The following is a 10,883-nucleotide window of genomic DNA, read 5'->3' on the forward strand; positions in this document are numbered from 1 at the left end:
AAAGAATCATTTGGCCCAAAGGAAAATCAAGAATAATTCAAGAAAGTTTCAATAACTGAATGAATGTTACTATTGTATCTTTTTAGGTCCAAAAACGAGATCATCCAGGGCTCCCTAACTGTTTATCTTTTCTTGCAAGATCAATAATTAAAGGAATTATTTAATAAAAAAATTGCTATAATAATTTTGAACTGAAAAATACTCCAACTTGATTTCATCTATCATTTTTTATTAGAAATTCCTTTCCACTTTTCATGTAATACATAACTAATTCTTATTGAATATTATAATATTGATTTAAATAGTTCTAGAAAAGGGGGAAAAAATTAATATGTTCCATCTTCCTCTTGATCAGTGCTAATTCTCCACCACCTCTTCTCTCTAACATCCACTGATTTATAAAGGAAAAAAAAAAAGAAAACTCAGCTATCAAAAATGTGAAAATAATTCCAATCCCAAAAACTAATTATTAAAAAACAAACTTACATGCGCTGCTCCTCTTTGTTCATGCTAACTCTCCATTCTCCTCTCTCGTCTTCACTACTTTAGGAAGGAAAATTGTTGGCTATTAAAAAAGAAAATGAGATACAATTGGATTCTAATCACTATTCTTTCAGGGAAGCAAGTTTCCAGTGCCCTTTCTCCCTCTCTTAACTGAATCCTAATTAATTCTAATATCTTTTTCTAAGGATGACAATATAAGGAAAAAAATCCCACTATTCACTTACATATTTATTTATTTTTTTTTTTGCTTGAACATGCGTCACACATCTTCACTTGCCAGCTAGTGAAAAAAGTATGAGAGCTCCTCTTTTTTTTTTTTGGGTAAGTTCAAATGCTCTACTTCTATTAATGCATAAGATTTGGATTGATTATATAATATCAGTAAATGCTGTAAGCATTGGTTACATACGACATTCATCACTTCAATGTTTCTGGTTGTACATAGGTCGGCTATATGTTAAACTTCCACGCCCCAAACAAGCAAACAAACAAACAAAATAAAAAAACCACAACCACCAAAAGTAAAAGAAAAGGGAAAAGAAAAAGCGCTACACTTAAGCATGGCATTACATGCTTACACTTAAGCAGGGCAATGAGGAATACTTCAGCCAATTTGCCGACTATTTGACAAGTAACGGTTCTAAAGAAGCCAAACTACCAAGTCAAACAACATCATGAATCTTGATGTTCTCATCAAGCATCAAATTTAAAGAGATCTCTGCAGCAGTGTCCCTAGGGGCAACGAGGCATAACATGATGCCAACTGAAAAAAACACAAGTTTAGCAGCACAACAGAAGAACAAAAATTGGTAAAATTGATAAAATTTATTAAAAAACAAAATTCCTTTGATAATTGCCAAAATTTATAAATACTTGATTGATGTTCTTGGAGCCTTTCTAAAAAAACTGCCAGTAACCCAACCTCACTACAACACTCCAAATTTACAAACACATACATCTGAAAGAAAAATACAAAACAAGAAACAAGAAATTCACAAGCAACTCTGATTTTTGCTTATAACAAAATTTTAAAAAAGAATGTTTCAGCAATGTACATCAAAGCGCTGCAGTATCCAGGCCGATGTAACATGTTGTTTTGATTCTGAGATCAGGTGGATGAGGTACTGTACAGGTCTCTCACCAATGCTTTATATACAGCGATATTGTGGTGCCTTTCAGCATAAAGCAGAAGACGAAGAATATCAAGTTAGTAAAATTATAGATAAACGAAATAACATTAAAAACAAAAAAATTATGTGAATAAGACAAGCCTTGATATTAGAATCTGCTTCTATTATTTGGTTTTCAAGTGTACTGGGAACAGGCACAGAGACCTTTCCGATAGTATCAAAAGGCCTATCAATGAAATAGAACCATGAGCATCTCATGGTTCTCCAGGAAGACCTTCCAAGAAAACTCACATTTAATAGCAGGATGGCCTCTTGATTTATAGAAAGTTTCCATTATTGGTCCTATTTACTGGAAATATAAAGAATATAACCATCGACACATGAAAACCAAACAATGAAAGGAAAAAATGGAAATTTTAAGCTTAATGCTCTCTATCATATTCTCATCTGCTTTATCTTCTATTTACCTTCTTCTCTGATGACACTGCAATATGTTGAACAATGGAGCAGTTGAGTAGCAGAACTTGCTTGATGAAGCAAAGCCTTCAAAACACCAAAGAAATATGACAAAAGCATGGGTCAAATGCAATGCTCTGTTCAACAGCCAAATGACTTTTCTAATCTGAAAGCATTTCTTCCAAATCTGGAACTTCAGATCTGATGAGGAGGTCATGTTCCTGGTCTGTGCCACTGGGTAAACTCCCCAGAGGAGTATTTTCTCCATAATCCAGGTCCCTCCAGTCAGACTCCTCATCACTAGGAAGATTCTCCGTCGTTTCCCTGCTACTTGAATAACCCTTTCCATTTCTAATTTCAACTTTTGGTTCAATACGTGAGGTAATTCCTGATGCTTCCTTGGAATTTTCACATATACATGTTGAAGGGTTTTCATGAAATTCACCTCTACCAGGTCTGACCTCTTTGGGCTCCCCCATGAATCCCTTTTGATAAGTGCGGACCTTCGATGCAAACGCATCCCAGGTCATGCTGGTTCGGTTCAGAAACAGAGAGTACAGTTTCTTAGCATTTGGCCGTATGGTCCTCTTATGTCCAAAATATCTCCTACAATAAAATTATAGACCATATACAATCAGAACTTATGGGATCATTTTCCATAACTGCAATGAAAAATGGAAACATACCTCCGACCAGCCAACATCCTAGCCATGTTCCCATTATTGTTTGTTACGAATACATCGCTTCCATCACATACAATGAAATCAAGAGCAGCCATGCGTGATGAAAATCCTGCAAATGGTGCCAACTCCTCCTTTCTTGCCAAAGTTTCTTTTGAATGAAAATTAGGAAAGAGTGCCTTCAGAGGTGCCAATGTCTCCTCTCCGCCATATACCTCACCAGATGCCACATAGATGTGAACATCCTTGCCAAAGCCCAATGCTCTCAGCACAAGGCCCACTTCTTCAGGTGTTAGTGGACATTTACCATGTTTGCGTTCCTTGTCTGGGTTGCTAGTCTGCACATAAAATTATAAAGTAACTACAGCGTACAAGAGCAGCCAGGTAATAATTATTAAGTAAGACCCTCATTAGAAAGGATATAGTTCTGCATTACATGTAAGGTTTTCCACCTCTTGCGAATGGCACCCAGTTCTGTCCTTTCCTTTTCTCCTCCTCCATAATAGCACCCAGAGAAGGCAAGCATATCAGGTTCAAATCTGCCACAATGAACATTTACACATATCATAGAACATTCTATAGTGAATCCTTGGCTAATGAAGGATCCTAATTGCATGTCAATAGTAATGGATTATGGACCAATTAAAAAGAAAGGGTTCTGCCACAAGTACCACCTCTATTTTGTGGATGAGAGGAATGACAATACATAGAACACATTTTCTCATTTCTCCAACAAAATAGAGTAATTTAATACATGTACATTTAATCCTTTAGTTTAAATAGGGTAGCTCTTTTATCATATAATCACCTGTTTGCCATAGATTTTGTAGAGAAATTTCACAAGGTATTTCGTAGAAAAAATTATTTTCAACATCAACGCCTAACTTTAAAGAATGAGTTTGTGATATCATGTGTGTAAATGACTAAATCACCCTTTCCTTGCTACTGTCAGGTAGGTTATGGCTCACAATTTGCTTCAAACCTGTAATTTCTTGACCAGAGATGATTCTTTTGATCAGTAATAGTAAGGTATCTCAAATCGAGAGAATGATCAAAAAGGAGAAACATAATAGAGGAGCAAAGGAATAAATTGAAGAAAAACAAGTGACATAATGGTGGAGCAAAGATTAGTGAAGAAAGTTGTTGCAGGTTTCAGAAATTTTAGAATCAGAAGGTTCACTGTTTACTACCAAGGGTACAAGGAAGGAAAAGTTGGCAGTAAAGAGAGTACGAAAGAAACCTTATGACTTACACTGGTAAATATAAGACATAGTTGACCTACATAATGCAACTTGCCTTATTTAACCATCAGTTTTTCAACGGAAGGGACAACCAGTCCAATAGCAAGGGAAAGATGTAAGTACGTCTTAAATACCAGCATTTGCAAGTGGAACTCAGCAATATGTATCTTCAAATTCTAGAAGATCTTATCATGCTAAAACCAAAGAAGATTGGAGAAGGAACCAAAGCAAAATAGAAAATGAAAGGACAATGAGACAACGATGGATTGTGTTGTTCACAATTTATATTTGGCACAGCGAATGGTAACAGGATCAGAACCTGTGAAATGATTCCTTTATTATTGATGTAGCAATCCATATTTTTAAGCACAGAGCACTAAATCGCTTGAAGAGCTATGCCACAGATCTACATTGAACTACTTAGGTCAACCTGCAACCACATTAAAAGCTTACCTCAGGTGAAGGGCAATAAAGTGCTTGCTTTTTGCCTTCATTCTATGAATCAGTCCCTCACCCATTTCTTGTATAGGATCTGTAAATCTAAGGGCATGATAATTAACTCTACATCTCAGTTTCTGAAGATCAATCTCCAACTTGTTTGAAAGCCTATAGTCGAACTTCGTTAGCTGAACAATCTGCATCATCATGAGAGAAAGATGTTGGTTTCACATGCATTCAAAAGTTCAAAGAACAAGCAGGTACTTCTTCTCTATGGGACACGTGTAAGCCAGAAGAAATAGGAAACCATAAAGCAGTGATTAAATCATTAAACCAAAGTCAAAGCCTTTTGAACATCATCAAAAAAAATCTTCTCCATTACAATAGCTTTGGGGAGTGGGGAAATAAAGCACATACACAGTAATCGCATAAATATGCATTCTTGATGTCTATTTATGTACATGAGAAGACCTTATATTTTGCAGTAATGCTTTGGAGTAAAAAAAAGATGTACTTTTAGAAGTTCAGCATAACACCTTGCTCAGCCTTAACCAACTAGCCCTGTTCCATGTTATAGGAATTGGCTTTATGGAAGGTTTACTAAAATTTGAAGAATGGATGAGGAGTAGTTCTCAACCTGACAACAACCCTCAATAAGTGCAAATTTTAACTACAATTAAAAATTACAATTTCATGAACTATCACTTGAATCATACTACATATCTAAACATGTATTCAAAATCAATTTGACCACCAATAAATTGAAAAAGCTTTTAAATCTCAGAATTATAATTCCTAAGCTAATATAGTATGGCAATTTTGTATCAACTTACTACAAAACAAGTTTAATTAAGCAAGTTTAATATATTCTAGTTTACAGTTTCTTCCACATGCTGCTCAAAATTTCCTCATTTAGTCAGATGCCCAATACATCTGTAGTGATCAGCCACTAAGCTGTCAAACTCAGATTATCCATGAAAAGCATAATCATGCCCTCTTGTAAATGATATATAAGACTGGCCATAAACCCATCCACAATGGGATAAGAGTATGCATCTAACAGAAATAGAAATAATAACCAGAATATGTGGTTCAATCTCATGCAACAATACTTCAAACAAGAATTAATAATGCATTATGTATGTCAAATTATACATCATTTATGATATACTATGTTGGTTCAGCCTATGCAAAAATAAGATTGAAACTAAATTATACAAATATGACAAAGTATGAGTTGCGTCCATAGGTGTATCAAGTCTTCTACCAAATTGCCTCTAGGAAAATTTTAAACAAGAAAATATTTTAATGGAATCACAGGGTAATTAATAAAAATTATGCCCAGTTGGTCAAGCTGTTCTATTGATCTCTATTGATCTTTTCTCTCCCAAACTCTATTTCCTCGAACTCATTTTGATTGTTGATTAATCTCAAGCTGTTCTATCTAACCACGTATTTGCACATGGTCATATACTAGTAAAAGAAAAGGTCCACCTTATCTGCTACTTGAATAGAATATTATCATGTTGATAGAGAGCCTAGATATAACATATAAGAGATGCATGATAATAACTTAGTTTCATTTATGTTCATGATAGAATGTTCTCTGAGAGATTAACCCAATTATGACATCATGTTAGCTGAACTGGAAGAAGCTTTCCATGGAGAAAAGTGTTGGTATTAAATTCGTATATAATTGGAGAAGCAGATCACAAAATTTTGAAATACAATTATAACTATTTAGCATCATCCTTAAATAGCTCCATCCCCTTTAGAATGCTAGCTTCTCCAGTTCGTATTTCTTCTATCCAGGTTCTACAAATAAAAATTAGAAAAAAGAGTTTATAATAGGGATACAGAAGATAGGTATGAAGGGTTAGGATTATTATGGATATATCTCATTCAATTTAAGTGAAAAATACCAAAATTATGACAACGCAGCTGATAGTAAAGATTTGTTGGGCCCTAGACTTCATTAATCCAGTACACCAGGAAGATACAGACACCAAATAAAGAAGACATAGTATTATATATATATATATATATATATATATATATATATATATATATCTCATCTGTTCCTCATAATAAAGACAAAATATTACAAACAAAGGCAAGGAAATGAATGAAATGAATATGACAAACTAACATTAACTAAAGTAAGAATCAGAACTTAGATACTATAGATCTAAAGAACTTACATGCTTTTTCAAAAGAACAGGTAAGACTCGAGTTTCATAGCATTTGGGTGTGCACTTCCTTGGAACACGCATGGTGTAAGGAGTTCCAATACGTTTTCCACCCTTTTTTGGGAGCTGTTTTATAATTTTAACATCCTTTGAGAGAGAAGATATGAACCAGTCAACATCAAAGATTTCAGCAAAATCACTGCAAAATATAATCACAAACAGAAGCACAAAATGTATTCAGTGTACATTTTTGATGACTTGATTTATAAGTGCTTCATTGTTGCAGAAGTTAGAAAGAATAGTCTTTGGAGCAAACCTAGCATCCTTCCAGAAAGACTTTTCATCCAGCTTAGGAACAACAAGTGTCACATTCAAAATGCGAGCTGCAACAACAGCATCTGTTATCTGAAACAACCATAGGTAGCAGCCAATTTTTCCATCAGTAATGTTATGCTTATGTTTTCAATATTGATCAAATGGAAGAGCAGAATCAATAACTAAACCAAAACATTTGGTGACGGCGAATATGAAAGATGAAACCATTCAGGACTCTAACTATTCAACCATTTCTAAAGAAAAAAAAGCAGTAGCCCAACTTGACATAAGGAATAGAAGGTAAGCCAGATTACCCATACAATCAACATTGGAGATTATCACCAAGGTGAATAGATGATCCAAGAGCATCGCAGTAACAAAAGGCACTAGATGAATAGAGGATCCAAGAGTATCGCCTAGGGTGAATAGAATTATCAGAGAGCACCACAATCAAACAAGAAGCATGAGGTTAATGGTGTCCAATATGTGAAGAAAAGATGGTTTAAAGCAAAGCACTGCTTGCTAGTAACTCTAGTGACTAAATTTTATGGTTCTTTTCCATAATTTGGCCAAAAAATTGCATTTTTGAATTCACCTTCAATAAATTATGGATCACTCTATTGTTTACCATTCAAACAAACTAACTTTTATATAAACTATATTTACACCAGGTATGTAATTTGCATGAATAAGACAAAAACCTTATTGTGACATTCCAAATAATAACAATGACCATTTACGCATCATTTTTCTGAAGGAAAGCTAGTCATCAAAGAGTACCCTAAAAGGTAAACTCTACATAAAGCGAGACAAATAAGAGTTTATATTGAAAATGATCATAAATATTACCCATGGGACTCAAATTTCAAAGTTTAAGTTTAATGGAAACTTTAAATACATGACTATCAATGAAAAACAGAATAAAAATCTATAAAAATTAAACCTAAATACCCAAAATTAGAAAAGGAATGTTTCATTTTGAGTTCAAATTGATCCAAAACAAGGATTAGTTTGGTAGTTCTAGATGAAACTGAATTTTGTGGTCAAATTTATCATATACTTGAGCTATTTATGGCACCCTATAAAGGCTCTATGTTGCTCCAATCGAGAATTCTTCAAAGTTCAAACAGTGATGGTATAGATGACAGACTCCCATAATGATTTTTCACTTGACAACAATAGCCAGCTCAAATTGGTAATGCATTTAGATGGGTTCTAAAAGGCTTCACTGATGGCAAACAGACTGAAATTCTATTATACGAAAATCAATTAAAATTGCTTCCCTTTCCACTGGCACCCACAACTGCTCAAATTGAGGTGATAAGAGGTATAATCTTCCTGAGTTCAAGGATTTCTAGAATGTTACTATGGATGACAGGAAGTAAGCTCAATTCAAATTAAACCTATGGATGAACAATTGCAGGAATTTAACTTAACGGGCAAGGCAGATACTGAGGCCATTTCTAGATTGGTGGATCTTGGGAGGATGGCTGGCAGAGCAACATCAAAACAATGCGAGGAATTTCAACAAGCAAGAAAACCAGTAGGATCTACAAGAGAGACATTTCCCACAATTATAGTACACGGATATCAAAACAGTGATGATGGTCAGTGTCTTCACTTTATCATTCAATGCCTTCTTAGTCCAATCTAAGCACCAAGGAAATATTTCCTGTAAAAGAAAGTAGGATGGTCTGGTGATGTGGGGAATTATTTTATCTTCTCAAACTGCAAAAATAATCCATGATTCAAAGGCCAAATTCCTGGAAACGTATTGTAGATTATTCCACTAAGTCAAGTTCTTTTCCCATAGAAAGTTGAAACGCCGGGCTGGTTGGGTCAACAATCACCGAAAGCTAGAAACTGACCAAAACTAGTTTCAATGAAAAGTCCACACGGAATTCCAACTGAAGCAAAATCATCCCACGCGTATAAACCAGCCAATAAATGTTGTAACGTCTATTCAAAAAATTACCATAAAACAGAGAACAAAGTAAAGAAATTTATTAACACTGGACAAATATCTCACCCCCGTCCGCTGCTGGTTTAATCCTCCACTGGTCGCAATCATCAAGTACCGATTAGGTTGAATGATGGTTTCCGCTTCTGTAAAAGGAGGGAAAAAATTAACTAACGACAATATCGAGAGACAAATACCCATTTACTCGAAACGAACTATATTTAAACAGAATAAAAACGAATTAATAATACGATTTAAAACCAAAAACTCAACCAACAGATTCAGAAACCTCAAAATCATTAACTTGCAAGTAAACACTGCATTCGATTGCAGTTTTTAGCAGATGAACAGCAAATCAGACCAGAACCCAACACATACTTGGAAACTCACTGCTCGCATTGCTGCATCCATAGAAGTATTTAGCCTGCTTCGAGTCCCACAGATCACTCACCGGACTCCCTCCTCCACTCTATTTAATACATATATTTATACATCAGCATCGGCCACATTGAGATCAATCAAACGTACCCATTGAATCAATGGAGTTAATAGGAAAAAAAACAAACCGGAACACGAAATGTATCGGCGCCAACTACATTCCTCTGGAGCTCCACCGGATTCTTAAGCTAACAAATGAACCAAAAATGAGAACGAGAAATCGATCAAAAAGAAAAAAAACAAAAACAGAGGTGGATAGATAGATAGATAGATAGATAGATAGATAGATAGATAGAGAGAAAGAGAGAGAGAGGGGGGGGCGGATACCAGGAGGGAGTGGTGATTGGGGCGGCGGGGGTGGGGGAAGGACGGGTGGTCTGGGAGGGGCGGGGAGAGGAGAGATTGGAAGGCGATGACGACGAGGAGAAGCAGCGCGGCGACGGAGAGGGCGTAGGTCGCCGGCACTGCCGGGATCACCCACCGGCGGTCGTGGTGGTGGTGGTGGCGGCGCCGCTGGAACCCCATCTCTCTTCCTTCCCTACGTTCGTTTCTTCCGAAAGCTCTCTGGTTCTCTTCTTGCTATCTTTTCAAATATAAGCGCGACAACGAGGACGACGACGGACTCTTCTTCTTCTCCGCCGACAACGACTCCATAATACCTCGCGCCTCCGGGAGTGAGAATATCTAAGAAAGAGAGAGAGAGAGAGAGAGAGAGAGAGAGTTTAGTTGGTTGTTTTGGGATTCGGTATCGAAGTGGTTGGGTCTGGGGGAGGAAAGAAGAGAGGGAGGGAGGGAGGGAGGGAGGGAGGGAGGGAGAAAACGCCAGAACCGGAAGCGGCCTGGAGTGGGTTGGCCGGGTGTTCCTTTTTCGCACCCTCCTACTTTGTATCGTATTGTATTGGCCGTCACCACGTGCCCCGGAGGGAGTCGGTAGTCCGTTTCTTTTCTTTCCATCTTCGATTACGTTTCTATCCTCTCTTGATAGGGGCGTTCTGGGAACACCGGCTGTTGAACTAAATGGAGGGAATCTCCAAATTTGGAAGACGAGGGGGGAGGCGGTGCACGACTTTTAAGGCAGTATTGTTATTTTTGTTGCCTAATAATATGGTTCCGTGGCTGGTGAGTCAGGCTGGGAATCTGTTTTTTTTTTTTTTTTTATCTTCCTCTTCTTGGATTGGGGCGTTGGGATATCGGTTACTGAGATGAGCGAAGGAATGCCTGAATTTGGACGCACGAATCTTGAGGCAAATGTGGGAGTGGTGTGCGAATCTTGAAGTTTTAAGGGATTGGGTCTAAGCTTAAAATTTTGGAAGAACGGTTGTGGGAGATAAAAGCCAGTGAGATGGTAATCTTTGGACTTGTTCTTCGACTACGAGAGTAGACCATATTGTTGTCAAAAACAAAGGAAAAGAAACAAGCTTGCTCTTAATCTACTCAAAAGGAATGTATATATATATTCTCGAGTGTCTTTTTCAACTTTGTGGATGAAGTCACAATGATGTTTTCCTGATTCTCGACCATTCTCGAATCCT

General features: G+C 36.6%; 1 protein-coding gene across 4 annotated transcripts; it reads right to left on the reverse strand.

The window, feature by feature from the left end:
- Positions 1-1,332: 1,332 nt before the first annotated feature.
- Positions 1,333-10,136, reverse strand: LOC120107162 (O-fucosyltransferase 6-like). Of its 4 annotated transcripts, none has more exons than XR_005509086.1 (11): positions 9,679-10,136; positions 9,480-9,539; positions 9,304-9,382; positions 8,983-9,059; positions 6,955-7,043; positions 6,651-6,837; positions 4,465-4,646; positions 3,207-3,309; positions 2,777-3,108; positions 2,102-2,696; positions 1,333-1,676 (listed from the first exon to the last, which is right to left on the reverse strand). XR_005509086.1 is itself a non-coding variant. In XM_039120338.1 (10 exons), exons 1-10 carry the CDS (start codon positions 9,874-9,876, stop codon positions 2,252-2,254), a joined length of 1,764 nt encoding a protein of 587 aa, XP_038976266.1. In that variant the 5' UTR covers positions 9,877-10,136; the 3' UTR covers positions 1,693-2,251. The 4 variants fall into 4 exon arrangements, 1 of the variants encoding a protein (XP_038976266.1); XR_005509085.1 differs by having other exon boundaries at positions 9,292-9,382; positions 9,480-9,533; positions 9,679-10,135; XR_005509084.1 differs by having other exon boundaries at positions 9,292-9,382; positions 9,679-10,135.
- Positions 10,137-10,883: the final 747 nt, after the last annotated feature.

Source organism: Phoenix dactylifera, unplaced genomic scaffold (assembly GCF_009389715.1).
Source record: "Phoenix dactylifera cultivar Barhee BC4 unplaced genomic scaffold, palm_55x_up_171113_PBpolish2nd_filt_p 000780F, whole genome shotgun sequence".
NCBI classification, from domain to species: domain Eukaryota; kingdom Viridiplantae; phylum Streptophyta; class Magnoliopsida; order Arecales; family Arecaceae; genus Phoenix; species Phoenix dactylifera.

Bases quoted from the DNA above. Each gene is read 5' to 3' on its own strand.
- LOC120107162 (XM_039120338.1), bottom strand. From the start codon at position 9,876: ATGGGGTTCCAGCGGCGCCGCCACCACCACCACCACGACCGCCGGTGG. The intron at 9,540-9,678 runs GTATCCGCCCCC...TTCATTTGTTAG, and splicing joins CCAATCACCACTCCCTCCTG to CTTAAGAATCCGGTGGAGCT. The intron at 3,310-4,464 runs GTAAGCTTTTAA...TCATTGTGGCAG, and splicing joins TTTATTGCCCTTCACCTGAG to ATTTGAACCTGATATGCTTG.